Here is a 19,227-nt window from a genome sequence, read left to right on the forward strand (position 1 = left end):
ATTGGGGTGAATATATGTTATAGTTGGCGGGCTACAGGGTATTGAAAATGATGGGGTGGCGCTAGTTTTACCATTGGATATACTACACCTTCGACAATACCAGGGTCATGACATTACCAGTGGATCCTGACAGAGTGCAAACCGCACACTTCTGTCAGGATTCAGAAGTCTGCAGATTTTTATCAGAAGACCGGACAACCCCCCTTAAAGGGAACCTGCTAGCTGATTCATGATGCCTATACCATGAGCAGAAGGAATCAGAAACCGGCTTCTAAATTATAAATATCTGTTTTACTCTGAAATGCTACGACTAGACCGTCAGGTCTCCGCCTATACTCACAAGGGAAGAGAACTGTCAGTCTAGTGAATGATTGCAGAGAAGCCAGCGTGGACATGTCTCTTTGACAAGTTACCTCATCACCGATTGCGCCTTCAACTAGGTTTTTATCTGAATCACCAAAGTCTTTCAGAGTAAAACAGATGTTTGTAGTGCAGAGGCCGACAGGTTGTCATACAGATGCCAAAATACAACAGATCTAAAATCAAGATACCATATTGAGTTCAATAAAATAGGACAGAGAATCGATTATAAGATTGTTAGACTATGTAATACCAGTACATGTTGTTTGTGACTAATATAGTTCATCTGTTCTCTAGGTCATATTAAACAGTATCGGTCATTTAAATCATGTTAAATTGTCAAATAAGAAATAGAATTTTAATTTTCACGATCATTTATGTTTGACTTTTTTTGTTTTTTTGGCATCAATTTAAAACTTTTCCTTTTAGATACAGTAAATACAGGTACATGGAAATAGAATTTTTGTGTTAAGAATAAAAAGTCAGTACATTTTTGTGATTTCCCCTAACCAGTAGCACAGGTGGAAGATTTTTAGAGAGGATTTCTACCCATGCCATGTAAAGGTGATCAGAAACTGTTCCTTTTCTTGCAACAGGGAGGCTTCTGTAAAAAAGATAAAAATAGAAGATTATTTTAACATTTTTTTAATAATTTGGAACCCATACTTATCTTAGATATAAGTCATGTACTTGTACAAGTCTTTTTTAGGCCGACGTCACACCTAACGTATCAAAATACGGTCCGTTTTTTTACGGCCGAGATACAAAGAAACGTTCCTGAACAGTGATCCGTATTCAATGCGAGGATGCGATTTTTTCTCCAAAAAGTATCCGTGTGTCATTCGTATGGCATCCGTACGGCGAGATTTTCTTGCAAAATGGACATAGAATGGAACCATGGGCTCAAATATTCATGAAAACATATATACAGTTTATATATATATATATATATATATATATATATATATATATATATATATATATATATATATATATATATATATACACACATGTCAGTGCGCTATATATATATATATATATATATATATATATATATATATATATATATATATATATATATATATATATATATATATTTATATTTCATACAGAGCTAGACAGCAGGAAAGCCGGTTATTCAATTGTCGGCTTTTGCTATCTCCTTATCAAACCCAACAGGATATGAGACATGGTTTACATACAGTAAATCATTTCATATCCGTTATATTTTTACATATTCCTCACTAATAATGTTAGAAGTGTCTGTGTGTAAAATTTGGGAGCTCTAGGTGTTAAAATAAAGGGTTAAATCACAGGAAAAAACTGGTGTGGGCTCCCACGCAATTTTCTCCCCCAGAGTGGGAAAGCCAGTGACCGAGGGCAGCTATTAATAGCCTAGAGAGAGACCATGGTTATTGCCCCCCCCAGCTAAAAACATCTGCCCCCAGCCACCCCAGAAAAGGCACATCTGTAAGATGTGCCTACTCTGGCACTTAGCCTCTCTCTTCCCACTCCCGAGTAGCAGTGGGATATGGGGTAATAAAGGGTTAATGTCACCTTGCTAATGTAAGGTGACATTAAGCCAGGTTAATAATGGAGAGATGTCAATAAGACACCTATCCATTATTAATCCAATAGTAATAAAGGGTTAAATAAACACACACACACATTATGAATAAAGTATTTTAATGAAATAAACACATGGGGTTTTAATATGTTTATTGTACGCTCAATCCAACTGATGACCCTCGATCTTCTGAAAAAAAAGGAAAAATAAAAAAACAACAATATCCCATACCTGTCCGCCATACAGTCATGTCCCACGATGTAAATCCATCTGAAGGGGTTAAATAATTTTACTACCAGGAGCCTGCTAATGCAGCCACCCCTGGCTGTAAAAACTGGGGAATTAATGGAATGCAGGTTCATTGACTTGCGATGCTGCGCCCCCTGGTGGCATAAACTCATATGAACTCTAGCGTGGGAATTTGTCTGAATATTTTCTCACACTAGAGTTCATATGAGTTTATGCCACCAGGGGGCGCAGCACCGCAAGTCAACGGAACTGCATTCCATTCATTCCCCAGTTTTTACAGCCAGGGGCGGCTGCATTAGCAGGCTCTTGGTTGTAAAATTATTTAACCCCTTGAGATGGATTTACATCGTGGGACATGACTGTACGGCGAACAGGAATGGGATATTGTTGTTTTTGTATTTTTCCTTTTTTTTCAGAAGACCGAGGTTCATCAGTTGGATTGAGAGTACAATAAAGATATTAAAACCCCATGTGTTTATTTATTTTATTAAAATACTTTATTCATAATATGTGTTTATTTAACCCTTTATTACTATAGGATTAATAATGGATAGGTGTCTTATTTTTTTAATTCAAATAGATTTTTATTAATAATAACAAGATAAATGACATGTTACATTCTTATTTTCAATACAAATCTTTCCCCCCTCCTCTTCAAACAGTCCCCTTTAATCCCACCTCCCCCATCCCAACCCAACAAAACAGCTCATCTTACTTAGCACTTTCATCATTAATCCAATATAATATCTAATCCTTCAACCAATAATATAAGCCACAATTTACATTACCATTAATTAAGAACGTTAATTAACTCTCCCACTATAATACCTCTATCCCATAGCAATCCACGGAGACCACATTTTATTGAACGTCTCAATTTTCCCCCTTTTTTTATAAAACCCCTTTTCCAGTGTCAGACCCTGTTTCACATACTGTAGGAATTCTCCTCTTGACGGCGGTTCTTCCCTAATCCAATTTTGAGCTATAACTTTCCTAGCCATGTATAACAATCTGGCAATAGCTATCCTTAAATTATTATCCATTCCAATCTCATCCACACATCCCAACAAGCACACAACTGGATCCCTTGGTACCTTACATCCATACGCACCTTCCATATGACTCAAGACTACTACCCAAAAGGCAACCAGTCTCGGACACGTCCACATCATATGGAGTATATCAGCATCCACAGTTTTACACCTCGGGCATTCTGAATCGGCACGCAAACCAGCCTTATAAAGCACCATCGGTGACTTATAAACCCTGTGTATCACATAGAGCTGTGACATTCTATACGGTTCACTCAGTGACAATCGCGGGACCCATTCTAGCACCGACTCCCAAGTCTCATTCTCCAATGGACCCAAATCCCTCTCCCATTTAGCTCTCGCCATTATTGGAAACCCCAGCAGAAAAGTATACAACAGATCTTTGTACAAAGTAGATATGACCCCCCCAGTAGTCCCTTCATTACACACATACTCCAGTACTATATCCCTCTGAATTCCAATACTTCCGTTCCTACTCTGAGCTCCAAAAGCATGCCTCATCCGCAAATACTGAAATTCCCCTACCGACCCAAGACCAAATTCCGCCTGCAATTGGGAAAATTATTTCAATTCACCTCGGTCAATTATTTGATACACATATTGAATCCCTTTGACTTGCCAATCTGTCAGTACTCCCAGTGCCGCAAATTCCTGTACGTTGCTGTTATGCCATATTGGTGAGAATCTAGTCAAGCCCGTCATCCCACGTATATGTCTCAACCTACCCCACAGCCTGCGTATCAGCAACACAGTCGGGTATAATTTCCCCAAAGCACCCAGGGATCCATCCTCCAAACATTGTACCACTGGCCTTCTTTTTGTCACTACTTCCATCAACCGCTGTATCACTCCAGATGACCCTTCACATGCCCAGCCTTTTAAATGCTGACTTTGGGCTGCAAGAAAATACATTTCAGGGTTAGGCAGTGCCAGTCCCCCATCTTTTTTGGGTCGCTGAAGTGTCTCCAGTTTGATACGCGGATACTGTCTCCCCCATATTAAATTCCTAAACAGAGAGTTAATCTGTCTAAATCTCCCGCGTGGTATCCAAACTGGCGCATTATGAAGAATATACAGTATTTTCGGCATCAGGATCATTTTAATAAGATTCACCCTACCTACCACAGATAAATGCAGTTTAAGCCAAGCATCCGCTTTTGCTTTAAGAACATCTAAGACTGGAGTCAGATTTCTATGTATATAGTCAGTAACAGGCATAGACACCCATATTCCAAGGTACATAAATTGGCTAGTCACCTCCAGTCGCCCATCCTCCAGCGGTTCCCCATCATCATCATCCACCTTAAACAAGACCGACTTACTCCAGTTTATCCTAAGTCCCGACACCGATCCAAAACGCTCAATAATCCCAATGGCTCCCTCCAAGGATGCACCCGGGTCAGCCAGAAATAGCAGAATGTCATCCGCATACAGCGCCACTCTTTCTTCAATCATCCCATATTTAAATCCAGTCACCTCATCAGACCATTGAAGCTTAGCAGCCAGAGGTTCCACAGCCAGAGCAAACAAAAGAGGAGAGAGCGGACACCCCTGTCTCGTCCCTCTAGCCAGTTGTATGGTCCGTGATAACTCTCCATTTACCCTAACCCTAGCTATCGGCATCGAGTACATCAGTCGAATCCAGGATATGAACTGTGGTCCAAACCCCATACTCCGTAACACCTGCCAGAGATACCCCCACTCCACACTATCAAACGCCTTATGGCCGTCTAAAGATGCAATAACTCTCTGGCCACAGTTGTCGGATCTGAGTTGAAAATTCATATACAGCCTTTGTAAATTGATCGCAGTGGACCTATCAGGCATAAAGCCAGACTGGTCTGAGTGCACCAGGCCAGAAATGACACCTGTCAACCTCATCGCCAACATCTTAGCCAGGAGTTTAACGTCTATAGTAAGCAAGGAGATTGGTCGATATGAATCCGGCTGTGTCGGGTCTTTCCCCTCCTTGGGAATCACCACTATGATGGCCTCCCGCATAGATGCCGGTAGCCGACCGCCACTCCTAGCCTCCTCCAGAAGTACCCTTAATTTAGGAATCAGCACTTCCCCAAAGTTTTTATAAATTTCAGCAGGAAATCCATCTACGCCAGGTGCCTTCCCATTAGTCATAGATTGCAGTGCCCGACCCAACTCCTCCTCCGTGATAAGAGCCTCCAAATCTTCTCTACCTGTGTCATTCAGCCTTGGGAGCTCCAATTCCTCAAGGAACGCTACCGTGTCTTCCACCGACCCATCTACCCGAGAGGAATATAGGTCCGCATAAAAATCCGCAAAGATTTCCAAAATCTCTGAAGTCTCAGAGACAGCCATACCTCTCCCCGATACCAAAGAGTGAACAAAGGAAGTACTTCTCTGGGCAGAAGCCACCATCGATAGCAAATGACCCACAGATTCGCCCTCTTGGTAAAAAGCCAGATTCATGAAATCCCTCTTCCTTTCAGCCTTACCCAACAATACCTCCTCCAACTGACTCTGAGCTGCCTTTAGCCTCCTCCCAGCCTCCGGAGTTCCCGTTATTACCATCTCATCCTCGGCTATCCTCAGCCCCTCAATCGCCAACCTCTCTGTCTCTCTCGATTTCCTCTTACATCTGCTAATATCCCTGAACAGCAGTCCCCTCAGGTACGCCTTCATGGCTTCCCACACAGTAAGCACATCAACACTTCCCTCGTTAATTTCAAAAAAATCCACCAACTCCTTGTTTATCTTTTCCAAGTCTATACTGTGTAGCCAATTAGGATGAATTTTCCACTACATCCTTCTCCCTGTCCATGTCCCCACCGGCCGAAATTCCACTTCAACTGGGCTGTGGTCTGAAAGCGCCCTAGGCAAATATTTCACATCCCTTACCATCATATCAAATAAACAGTTACCCAGTGCCAAGTCAATCCTAGACAAAGTACCATGAGCTGGCGAATAGCATGAGTACCCCCTTTCCCCAATATGTCTACCTCTCCATAAATCAATCATACCTACTTCCCGGACATAGGTCCCAAACGTAGTGATATGTCCCCCCGTTCTATTCTGGGGATTTTTGTTTTTGTCCCAAAAGTCATCACAGATATTATTAAGATCTCCAATAATTAAAAAAGGTAACGGTCCCCAACGCTCTACCCTCTCCAGTACCTCTCTTATCTTCTTACTTGAATATGGGGGCGGAATATACATTGCCGCTATACACAACAACACTCCATTCATTTTACATTGCACCACTACATACTGATCATCCACATCCTCTTTTACCATTACCTCCTCATACTGCACCCCCGCAGGTATTAACACAGACACACCCCTAGAATACGTAGAGAAAGTAGAATGATACGCCCTCTGTATCCAGCGCCTATTCAATACAACCACCCTCTCCCGCACTAAATGTGTCTCTAGCAAACATATCATTGAGACCTTTTGTTCTCGGACATACTGCAGACTTGCTGCCCGCCGTGTTTTATCTGCCAGTCCTCTCACATTCCAACTCAATATTTTAATACAATCTCCCATCGTGTGGCTTATCATTTCTCACAGTAACCAGTTTCCCAAGTATGAGCTGTCCCAACAATCCCACCCCCCCTGCCCCCTCCCAACTTGCCCCCCTAACCCCCCCAATGTAACGCGGTCTTCCTCTCATCAAGAGTGGGGCTCCACTGCCCACTGCGAACACTCTCCCTTACTTAACCCTCGCCATTCGCGTCCCGCTACCATAACAGTCATAATTTCCCCCCAACTTTCACTTTATTGTATCTTAACATTTCAACTTATATGAACATATAAAAAAGTACCAAACCAGTTTACAGTACCCGGGATAACCCTCCTCCCCCATGCTTTGTAGTCGGTACTATCTCCTCCGGCCATTCCTTTAATATGGCCCAGCAAAACCCCCAGCAGCTGCTCAACTTTTTAAACCAAAGTTAACGAACACAGAACTCTCCTCCATCGACAGAGAAAACAAATCCCAACTGGATCTCGCCGAAATGTCAGTCGCCCATTCCCTTAAGCTTTTTCTCATTGGTATCAAGCCACTGGGAAGCATCCTCCGGTGTCAGAAAAAAGTGGGTCTTATTAAAAGCCACCATTCTCAGCTTGGCGGGAAACATCACTGAGTACTGCACTCCCAGCTCCCTCAGTCGTCGCTTGACTCCAGTAATCTTCATCCGCTGCCTCTGAACTGCAGCGGAATAATCCGGATAAATGGCGATTTTTTGACCTCCAGCCATCAGATCCTCCATCTCTCTAGCCTTCCTGAGGATAATGTCTCTGTCCCTGTAATTGAGTATTTTAGCAAGCATGGTACGAGGATTCGCTCCTGGGGCAGGGGGCTGCGGTGGGACCCTATGAGCCCGTTCAACAGCAAAGACTTTTGTCAGCACTGTGCTCCCAATCTTCTCCAGCAACCAGTTCTCAACAAATTCTGTGGGATTTCTCCCCTCAGTCTTTTCAGGCAGCCCTACTATACGTATGCTATTCCTTCTGGATCTATTTTCCAGATCCTCATTTTTGGCGGCGAGCTCGACTATTGCTTGGGCGAACTTCTTTTCAGCTTTTTGTAATTTAACTATGTGATCTTCTGCCGTGCTCACCCTCTCCTCCACCACTCCTATACGTTTGTTCATTTTCTGTAGGGCTGCATTAATCTGCGCCGTCCCCTTTAACCTCCTGCATCTGCTGGGTTAAGATGTTCAGGGATTGCTGGCACGAGGAAATCAGGGTGATAACGTCCCTAAGGGTCGGCTCCTCTCCCTGCGGTATGCCTTCAGGTCCCCCACTAGGCCCCGCCATATTGCCTCCTTCTTTCCCCTTCTGTACCTCATGCTGTTCAGCCGTGCTTGCTTCCTCCACTTCCTGGTCAGTTCCAGCTCCGGATCCTTGTTCTGCCTCGTCAGCAGCCTCCACCCTGGCAAACTGCTGCAGCTTCGCAGCCACCTCCATGCGCCGCTGACATGCGGCGTTCTCCCTGTCAGCGTTCTCCCTAACTTCGGCGCCATCTTGGCCGGCTCCTGCATCGCCAGTGCCAGCGTCTTTCTGCCGCCTCCTCGTCATTGCTGCCGACTTCGGATCCACCGCTCCGCACCGCTGCACTCTCCGGACCCTCAGCCAGCCGGATTTAATAAGTATGCCCAAAAATCGGGGTTAAAGCAGGATTTTTTTAATCCTTCTGGTAGCGGGAGCGCTCTCCCCTGCGTCCGCTCACATGGCCAGCAAGGACACGCCCCCGGATAGGTGTCTTATTGATATCGCTCCATTATTAACCAGGCTTAATGTCACCTTACATTAGCAAGGTGACATTAACCCCTTATTAACCCATATATCACTGCTACTCGGGAGTGGGAAGAGAGTGGCTAAGTGCCAGAATAGGTGCATCTTACAGATGTGCCTTTTCTGGGGTGGCTGGATGCAGATGATTTTAGCCAAGGGGGGCCAATAACCATGGTCCCTCTCTAGGCTATTAATATCTGCCCTCACTCACTCGCTTTCCCACTCTGGCGGACAAAATTGCGCAGGAGCCCACGCCAGTTTTTTCCGTGATTTAACCCTTTATTTTAACACCTAGAGCTCCCAAATTTTACACACAGACACTTCTAACATTATTAGTGAGGAATATGTAAACATATAACGGATAATGAAATGGTTTACTGTATGTAAACCATTTCTCATATCCAGTCGGGTTTAATAAGGAGATAGCAAAAGCCGGCAATTGAATTACTGGCTTTTAAGCTATCTAGCTCTGTATTAAATATAAATATATATACAGTTAGGTCCATTTATATTTGGACAGAGACAACATTTTTCTAATTTTGGTTATAGACATTACCACAATTAATTTTAAACAAAACAATTCAGATGCAGTTGAAGTTCAGACTTTCAGCTTTCATTTGAGGGTATCCACATTAAAACTGGATGAAGGGTTTAGGAGTTTCACCTCCTTAACATGTGCCACCCAGTTTTTAAAGGGACCAAAAGTAATTGGACAGATTCAATAATTTTAAATAAAATGTTCATTTTTAGTACTCCTTTTTGATGCTCTGCCAGGCCTTCACTGCGGTGGTTTTCAGTTGCTGTTTGTTTGTGGGCCTTTCTGTCTGAAGTTTAGTCTTTAACAAGTGAAATGCATGCTCAAGTGGGTTGAGATCAGGTGACTGACTTGGCCATTCAAGAATATTCCACTTCTTTGCTTTAATAAACTCCTGGGTTGCTTTGGCTTTATGTTTTGGGTCATTGTCCATCTGTAGCATGAAAAGACGACCAATCAGTTTTGCTACATTTGGCTGGATCTGAGCACACAGTATGGCTCTGAATACCTCAGAATTCATTCGGCTGCTTCTGTCCTATGTCACATCATCAATAAACACTGGTGACCCAGTGCCACTGGCAGCCAAGCATGCCCAAGCCATCACACTGCCTCCGCCGTGTTTTACAGATGATGTGGTATGCTTTGGATCATGAGCTGTACCACGCCTTTGCCATACTTTAATCTTTCCACCATTCTGGTAGAGGTTGATCTTGGTTTCATCTGTCCAAAGAATGTTATTCCAGAACTGTGCTGTTTTTTTTAGATTTTTTTTTAGCAAAGTCAAGTCTAGCCTTTTTATTCTTGATGCTTATGAGTGGCTTGCAACGTGCAGTGAACCCTCTGCATTTACTTTCATGCAGTCTTCTCTTTATGGTAGATTTGGATATTGATACGCCTACCTCCCGGAGAGTGTTGCTCACTTGGTTGGCTATTGTGAAGGGGTTTCTCCTCACCATGGAGATTATTCTGCGATCATCCACCACTGTTGTCTTCTGTGGGCGCCCAGGTCTTTTTGCATTGATGAACTCACAGTTCACACACACACACCAGTGCTTTCTTTCTTTCTTTCTTTCTTTCTTTCTTTCTCAGGATGTACTAAACTGTAGATTTTGCCACTCCTAATATTGTAGCAATTTCTCGGATGGGTTTTTTCTGTTTTCGCAGCTTAAGGATGGCTTGTTTAACCTGCATGGAGAGCTCCTTTGACCGCATGTTTACTTCACAGCAAAACCTTCCAAATGCAAGCGCCACACCTCAAATCAACTCCAGGCCTTTTATCTGCTTAAATGTGAATGACATAACGAAGGGATTGCCCACACTTGTCCATGAAATAGCCTTGGAATCAATTGTCCAATTACTTTTGGTCCCTTTAAAAACAGGGTGGCACATGTTAAGGAGCTGAAACTCCTAAACCCTTCATCCAATTTTAATGTGGATACCCTCAAATGAAAGCAAAGCTTTAAGTCTGAACTTCAACTGCATCTGAATTATTTTTTTTTTTTAATTCATTGTGGTAATGTGTATAACAAAAATTAGAAAAATGTTGTCTCTGTCCAAATATATATGGACCTAACTGTATATGTGTGTCAATGACATATATACTGTATATATATTGTGGTGCAGTAACCCACGTTACCGCCAGGGGGCGCTGTGTGTGTGCTTCAAGATGCGCTTGGAGGCATAAATGTGATGAGACAAAGTCCGGCAGGAGTGTAAATGGCCGGTGTGTGTGTTGCAGAGGAAGACACTCTGCACTGTCAGTCTGAAGTTAGGTTGGTGTGCTGGGACCTGTAGTCCCACAAGTAATTGTGTAATGCTAATGGGAGACTGGCAGGGCTAGTTATGAGAGATGGGAGGGTCAAACTAGCCACACACACCCACACTCCCACCCAGGGGAGTGGTTACACCTAGATAATGTGACCAGGGTGTGGGTCACATGGGCAGAGTGTATGGATCTGTTTGGTCCATGTGTAAGGTCCTGGTCGGTCGGTGTTGGAAGCTCCTGTGAGTGAAGTCTTCCTAGAAGCACCTGAGACCGTGGACCTAGTGGACGGTCAGTGTTGGAGTCTCCTGGCAGTGGAGAAGTCCTGGAAGCACTGAAGAGAGTGAGTCCTGCAATACCCTGTGTGTTGGATTGTCCTGAAGTGGGCTGGAGTCCTGGAAGCACTGCTGACGCTATGGACTGAATGCTCGAGGTTTTAGATTATCCTGGGATGGACTGGAGTCTTGCAAGCACCTGGTAAGAGTGTGAGTCCTGGAATGGTCAGGGTGTTGGATTGTCCTGGGATGGACTGGAGTCCTGCAAGCACCTGGTAAGAGTGTGAGTCCTGGAATGGTCAGGGTGTTGGATTGTCCTCGGATGGACTGGAGTCCTGCAAGCACCTGGCAAGATCATGGACTGATGGCCTGTGTGTTGGAAGTGCCTGTGATTGGACTTCCTAGAAACGCATGGAAAGGCTGCATCTACATAGCCTGAGACGGCTACTGTGTTGGGGAAGCTACAGTTCCTACTGTGGGTCTGGACTATCCGAGGTGCCTGGTCACAAGGACGGTGATCCCAGTGAGGCAGTTTCCCTGTGAACCAGCACTGGCAGAAGTCAGTGTGTGGAGCCGAAGCTCCTGAAAGGTAACCCCTAGTATGGAAAAAAAAAACTGTAATATACGGCAGAGACGTATCTGCCATTGGAACAGACTGTTGGTGGTTAATATGTTCCGTTGAGGCATACAATGAACTGTAATGTATTGTGCAGTCACCTGGTGACTTGAGAGATAAGGCGTGACTATTGAATGCTTTGTAAAGCCACACGTGTTAAAGTAACAGACTATGTGTAAGCTGGTGATGTGTAACCTGACTTACGGTGCGTTTATGACGCTTTAGTAAACCGGAATGGACTTAATTTGTGGAGAAAGCATGCTTGTATGCGTTATTCCCGTGCCAAGCGAGTGTCCCCCAAGACCCGAAGTAAGGGAAGCGCTACAATATATTTATATATATATACTGTATATATATATATATATATATATATATATATATATATATATACAGTGCAGACCAAAAGTTTGGACACACCTTATTTAAAGATTTTTCTGTATTTTCATGACTATGAAAATTGTACATTCACACTGAAGGCATCAAAACTATGAATTAACACATGTGGAATTATATACTTAACAAAAAAGTGTGAAACAACTGAAATTATGTCTTATATTCTAGGTTCTTCAAAGTAGCCACCTTATGCTTTGATGACTGCTTTGCACACTCTTGGCATTCTCTTGATGAGCTTCAAGAGGTAGTCACCGGGAATGGTTTTCACTTCACAGGTGTGCCCTGTCAGGTTTAATAAGTGGGATTTCTTGCCTTATAAATGGTGTTGGGACCATTAGTTGTGATGTACAGAAGTCTGGTGGATACACAGCTGATAGTCCTACTGAATAGACTGTTAGAATTTGTATTATGGCAAGAAAAAAGCAGCTAAGAAAAACGAGTGGCCATCATTACTTTAAGAAATGAAGGTCAGTCAGTCCGAAAAATTGGGAAAACTTTGATGATGAGTGGAAGACAGCATTCCGATGCCGGTATGGACACTTTGAATATCTCGTGATGCACTTCGGGCTTTGTAATGCCCCTGCAACGTTTCAACACCTTGCTAATTACATTTTCAGAGATTTGTTGGACCAGTTTGTGGTGATCTATTTGGACGATATTCTAATCTTTTCTGACTCTCTACAGGAACATGAAGAACATGTCAAAGCTGTTTTAAGACGTCTGAAAAAGAACCACCTGTATATCAAGCCTGAGAAATGCAAGTTCCATCGTTCTGAGATACAGTTCTTAGGTTATATCATCTCTCCCCAGGGGCTGAACATGGAATCTGGTAAGAGTCAGGCTATCCTTGACTGGCCGGTACCCAATAACGTTAAGGAGGTCCAACGTTTTATTGGTTTTGCAAATTTCTACAGATTCGAAATTTTTCTGATATTGTCCGTCCCATTACTTCCTTGACAAAGAAGGAAAAGCCCTTTAAGTGGTCATCACAGGCTCAAGAAGCTTTTGATCGGCTTAAGATCTGTTTCACCTCAGCACCGCTGTTGATACACCCAGATCCAACACTTTCTTTCAGTGTGGAGGTGGACGCTTCTGATAATGCCTTGAGGGCTATTCTCTCCCAAAGAACTGGAGAGAAGGGTCTGCTACAGCCTTGTGCTTTCTTTTCCCATAGACTAACCTCAGCAGAGAAGAATTACGATGTGGGAGACAAGGAATTGCTGGCTATTATTGCGGCTTTCAAGGAATGGAGGCATCATCTGCAAGGAGCTGCACAACAGATCGTAGTGCTTACTGACCATCGCAATTTAGAGTTCCTCAGATCCGCTAGATGACTTTCTCCTTGTCAGGCTCGTTGGAATTTATTTTTAAATCAATTTAATTTTGTTATCTCGTACCGTCCAGGTTCTCGTAATGGGAAGGCTGATGCTTTATCCCGAATCCATGCTGCGGATTCCGTACCTGGAGCCCCGTCCAAGACCATTCTATCTGATGCCAATTTCATCGGAGTTATCCACGATCAGGACTTGTGGAAGGAGTGCAGGAAGGCTTATGACGGTGATGTATTTCTGGCCAACCCACCTGTGGATATTAATCTTGTGGTGGCATGTGGTTCAGAGATTGACGTATCTACGTCCCTGAGGTCGTCCGTCTGCAGATCCTCAAGTTGGTACATGACTCCAAGTTGGCTGGTCACAGGGGGGTACAGAAGACACAAGGGTTCCTAAGCCGATTTTTCTGGTGGCCAACTTGCCTGAAGGATACTAAGGACTATGTTCTCTCTTGCGAGGTATGTGCTCGTTACAAGACTCCTCGTGTGGCACCTACGGGTCTCCTGCAACCATTACCTGTTTCGTCCTGACCTTGGGGGTCTATATCAATGGACTTTATTGTGGAGCTGCCTATATCGGGGGGCATGAATACGATCATGGTAGTAGTTGATCGCCTGACTAAAGCCGCTCATTTTGTTCCATGCACCGGCCTCCCCTCAGCTAAGGATACAGTGAACTTGGTTATTCAGAATGTCTTCCGGCTGCATGGGGTCCCGGATGAGATCATCTCTGACCGAGGCGTACAGTTCACTTCAAGATTCTGGAAGGGGTTTTGCTCTGCACTCAATATTAATGTCTGTCACTCTTCCGCTTACCATCCCCAGACAAATGGTCAGACTGAGCGTACCAACCACACGTTGGAACAATATCTAAGATGCTATGTTAGCCATCTCCAAGATGATTGGATGGAATTACTGCCGTTAGCCGAATTTTCATACAACAATTCTCAGAGCGCCTCCACTAAGTTCACTCCTTTTTTTGCCAATCTGGGTTATCATCCATGTATCTTACCTAGGTCTCCGATTAATTCTCTGGTTCCAGCAGTTGAGGAAAGGCTGACTGAGATGAGGCAAAATCTGGAGGTTCTGAAGGAATCCCGGACCACGGCTCAAGAACGTTATAAGAGATCGGCTGATAGATTCCGTAAATCTGCACCCATGTTCAAGGTAGGAGATTCTGTGTGGTTATCAACTAAGAATCTGAAGTTAAACGTTCCTTCACAAAAACTTGGACAGAAATTCATTGGCCCTTTCAAGATCAACAGTATTGCGAGCTCTGTGGCCTGCCGTCTGAAGCTGCCTAGGACTATGAAGGTACACCCATTTTTTCATGTATCTTTACTAAAACCTGTATCTCCTAATACCTTCCAGGGACGTGTTGTGCCACCTCCGCAGCCTGTGGTGATTGATGGGCAAGAACAATTTGTGGTAGAGGAAATTATCGATTCCATGATTCGCAGGAATCGGCTCCAATATCTTATAAGATGGCAGGGATATCCCCCTGAGGAAGACTCTTGGGAACCTGTAGAAAACATCAATGCCCAACAGAAGATCTCTCGTTTTCATCAAAGATTCCCTGAGAAACCAGGTCCAGGATCGTCCTGAGGCCGCTTCTAAGGAGGGAGTAATGTCAGGACTCTGAACATTTTGATTACCTTTTGTGCATTACTGCCCTTTTCCAAGATGGTGTCTTTGGTCTCATGTGCACTGTGTCTTCCTGCTATATAACTCCACCCCAGCCTTTAGTCTGTGCTTGATTATTCTGCCTTGCATCCAGCTCCTGATGACTCCCTGGCTTTGCACCTGCTCCTGTGAACCTGTGTGGAGATCCTGCTACTCAGCTCTGCGTTTCTGCTGCATACATCGGTTTCCAGTAATCCTCCATCTGGCTGCTTGTGTTTGTTTCCATCTGCATTTGATGGACATGTAAGCTGTTGCTGCTCTGCTTAAACCTGAGACTTTTACCCAGGCCTCCCTGGTTGTGCTAAGATATTATGTGAACTGCCTTATAAGCATATCTATCTGTGTTTGGACTAAGCAAGGACTTATTCGTGTCAAGTATCCTCAAGAATAATTGTGCTTCATAGACTTTCTGTGTGATTGCATTTTCCTCTGAAGTTTCCTATAGACTGCTAAGCTGCGTTTAATATTTACTCCAAGTGTTGTGGACTTGAGTTTCTTTCGGCACCTGTTTGAATCACCGTGTGATAATATAGACTTTACCACTTATAAAACTGTGTCCTGTAGTTGTCTTGTTCCATGCAAAGAGTCTCTTGAGTTATCCCTTATAATCATTGCAATTAGTCAAATTAAGAGTAATTAATACCCCAGCCGAAGCTTTAGCGAAACGAGTGTCAGGTGTGTTTCATTGGTGGGTATGTGTATATGATAGTGTCACAATTCCCTCTCTCAGTGTGGTGAGTGACAGTTCAGCCGTCCAATCTGGGGCAGGGGTGTGCTGCACTGTCAGTATCGTAATAGGCAGCTCAGCTGTCCAATCTAAGCCTTTGGCGTGCTGAGCTGTCAGCATGTTGAGTGACAATCCATATATGTAACTTTCTATGCCTGTTATGCCTATGGTATCTTGTTTATGTTTATATTTATTCTTTACATTTAATTTAATAAAGGCTATTTGTTTTTTTTCATGTCTGGTATTTTACTTTTTCTCTTTTTCCTTGGTCAAATTAAGAGTCAAATTAGCATCGCCTTTCAATATCTAATCAATAGTGGTCTGACTCTCCACACTGAAACGACTGCCTTTTTTGTATGTATATATGTATTTGTATATTTTGTATATATACTTGTAAATAACATCACATATTAATGTTGTTAATTGTTGTATGTATTACTGTTCCATATACAGTGGTGCTTGACAGTATATGTGCCTATATTTCACTTATGTGGTTTTTCAGTAATGAGGGCCTATCGAGTGCATACTTTGCTCAGAGCTTGAATTTGTCTGGGCATGGTTGTGCCAAAGGGAGAAGATCTTGAAGCCATGCAATGACGCATAGTTTGTCAGCATCAGCACTATGTGAATCTGCTGAATTTCCCATGAAAATAACTATAGTTAAGGCACAACTATACAAAAGGTGCCTAGATATCTCAAGCTATACTGTATAGTACTTTTTTATTTTAACCCGCAAACTTAAAGACTAAAGGATCTCAATCTATATTTTTCCCTGAACTAGTGTTTAGCCTCGTGGTTGACCCAAAAGGTATATCATACTTACAGAACAATGAGGTTAGCAGAACGAGAATGTTCCTGTAGAAGTTCATTAAGTCGAACTTGGCGATAGCTCTGTAGATATAAACATTCATGTCTTGAATTTATTGACTTGTAAAAATGTATAGTACACATAGAATATATTGGCATTCAAATTAAAGAAGGTGTCTTTTTTATTTATTTAAAGGGTTTCACTTTTTTTTAAAGGGAATCTGTCAGCAAGTTTTTGCTGTGTAATCTGAAAACAGTACGAGACAGAGGCTGTAACACAGAATTCAGGGATGTGTCACTTGTCAAAGTGCGTGCTGTTGTGTACTAACTATGAAGGATTTATCACTAAGAGATTAACATTGTTGGACTATTTTTTCAACTAAGTTGCTTACTGTCTATGGACTTTGTAAACATAGAGCCTGTTGTGGGTGGGGTTAGCTTTCTCAGCTCTGCTTTATGCTAAATCTAGAAGCCCTGATTGTGTCAGATCCACTGCACCCATTGAACTATGTGATACATCATTGGATTCAGTTTCTCTTTGCCCATAATACTCTGTTTTCAGATGAGGTAGCAAAAATCTTTTAGATTTAGAATGAAGCAGAGCTGAGAAAGCTAACCCCTCCCACACCAGGCTCTCTATGTACAAAGTCCATAGACAGTGAGCTGCTTAGTCAAAAGACTAGCCCACTAATGTTAATCTCTTAGTGATAAATCCTTCACAGTTAGTAAACAACAAGCACGCACTTTGAGAAATGACACATCCGTGAAATTTGTGTTTCAGCCTCTATCTACTGCTGTCTTCATATTTACCATCAAAAACCTGCTGACAGATTCACCTTAAATGGGGTTTTCCCACAAAGTTCATTTTAATCAATTGATCTTGGAATAATAATCAGTTCCACAATTGGATGTGGTAAAAAATGACCCTGTGCTGAGATAATTTTATAAATGTTTCCCTGTTGTGCACTGTGTAATGGCTGTGTCTGACCGTGCAAGGACATGGTCTGATCATACCACAGCTCCTGGGCAGGGGAGGAAGCAAAAGAGTATACAGACAGGATAGCATGGGATCATAGCTGATTCTCTCTGTGAAGTAAAACCAGGCAGGGAAATGTTTTACTTCACAGAAAGAATCAGCTATGATCCCATCCTGTCCTGTCTGAATACTATTTTGCTTCCTCCCCTGCCCAGGAGATGTGGTACGATCAGACCATGTTCCTGTACAGTCAGACACAACCATTGCACTGTGCACAGCAGGGGCACATTTATATCACATTTATATGATTATCTCAGATAAGAACATTTTTATTTAACACATCCAATTGTGGAACTTATTTTTATTCCAAGATCTACCGTATTAATAAAATGCACTTTGTTTGTGGAACAACCTGTATTTTTCGGACTATAGGATGCACCGGACTATAAGGCGCACCCAGGTTTTAGAGGTGGAAAATAGGGAAAAAAATATTTGAAGCAAAAAAAATGTGGTAAAATATTTAATAACATAAATAACATACTATTATATGTGGTGTTATTATATATAATAGTATGTTATTATGTTGGAAGCTGCGGGACCAGTGTGGTGTCTGTAAAGTACTATATGAAGACACTGGAGGGTGAGTATAAGAATGGGGGCACAGGGCTTATAGTGAAAGCACCACTCCAGCACTGCAAAATAACACTGGAGTGCTGCTTTAAAATCCCATGGGAGAACTATAACTCCCAGCATGTCCTGCAGATCCTATGACATGCTGGGAGTTATAGTTCACCAAAGGAGTGGCAGAGTGCTTTATTGTGTTTTGTAAAGACTAACCTCTTAATTGTGGGAGCCAGCCTGTGGTGAGGTAAAAGCTGGAGCATCCCATGGCTGCACACACAGAGCCCTCTCTCTTGTTGCCTTTCCACAGCGCACGCGTGCAGGACATAAGAGGAAGCTGCAGATTCTAGGTGGGAGTCTGAAGGACCTATGATGATGTCAGAAGAGGGAGGGCTCTGAGCTGCCATGTGATGCTCCAGCCCGCCCACTTCTGACATCACACAGGTCCTCCTTGTGCACCACAGACAGCTCAGCATCCAGCACAGGCAGGTATGCAGCGATCTCCTGGCCCCTGCTGCTGCTGCCTCCTCCCCCGGACACACAGATTCTCCCCAGAATCAGTGCTGGGGAAAATGTGTGTCGCTGCTTAAGTGCAGTATTCATTTGCTGCTCCCCGCTCAGCTGATCGGTGGGCGGGGAGCCGCTAATGAATATTCACTGCACTTAATCAGTGGGGCCATGTGGTTTCCCCAGCAGCTGATTCTGGCAGCGGGGACATCCTGAAGTGGGATATCATTGCGATCCCACTCGCTGCTGCCCCCCTCCCCACATGCTATATCCGTACTATAAGACGCACCCACACTTTCCTCCCAAATTTGGAGGGAAAAAAGTGCGTCTTATAGTCAGAAAAATACGGTACTTATTTATTTATTCATGCCAGCAGCATTTGCACACACAAAAATGGCAGCATTCCTTTGTGGCAATGTGCGTGAGCCAAAACACCACCATATTTGTGCAAGCACAGATTGCAGGGAAATATTTATCCATGTCAGAAAAGAGT

General features: G+C 43.2%; 1 protein-coding gene across 1 annotated transcript in view; it reads right to left on the minus strand.

Annotated features, from left to right (window-relative positions):
• Positions 1 to 711: 711 nt before the first annotated feature.
• Positions 712 to 19,227, minus strand: part of SLC12A1 (solute carrier family 12 member 1) — a 156,570-nt gene continuing 138,054 nt past the window's right edge. Inside the window, exons 25-26 of the mRNA XM_077263725.1 lie at positions 16,647 to 16,714; positions 712 to 964 (exon numbers count right to left, since the gene is read on the minus strand). Of these exons, the coding sequence (XP_077119840.1) occupies positions 829 to 964; positions 16,647 to 16,714 (204 nt within the window). The 3' untranslated portion in view covers positions 712 to 828. The remainder of the gene's footprint in view (positions 965 to 16,646; positions 16,715 to 19,227) is intronic.

Source organism: Ranitomeya variabilis, chromosome 5 (assembly GCF_051348905.1).
Source record: "Ranitomeya variabilis isolate aRanVar5 chromosome 5, aRanVar5.hap1, whole genome shotgun sequence".
Classification (NCBI taxonomy): Eukaryota; Metazoa; Chordata; class Amphibia; order Anura; family Dendrobatidae; genus Ranitomeya; species Ranitomeya variabilis.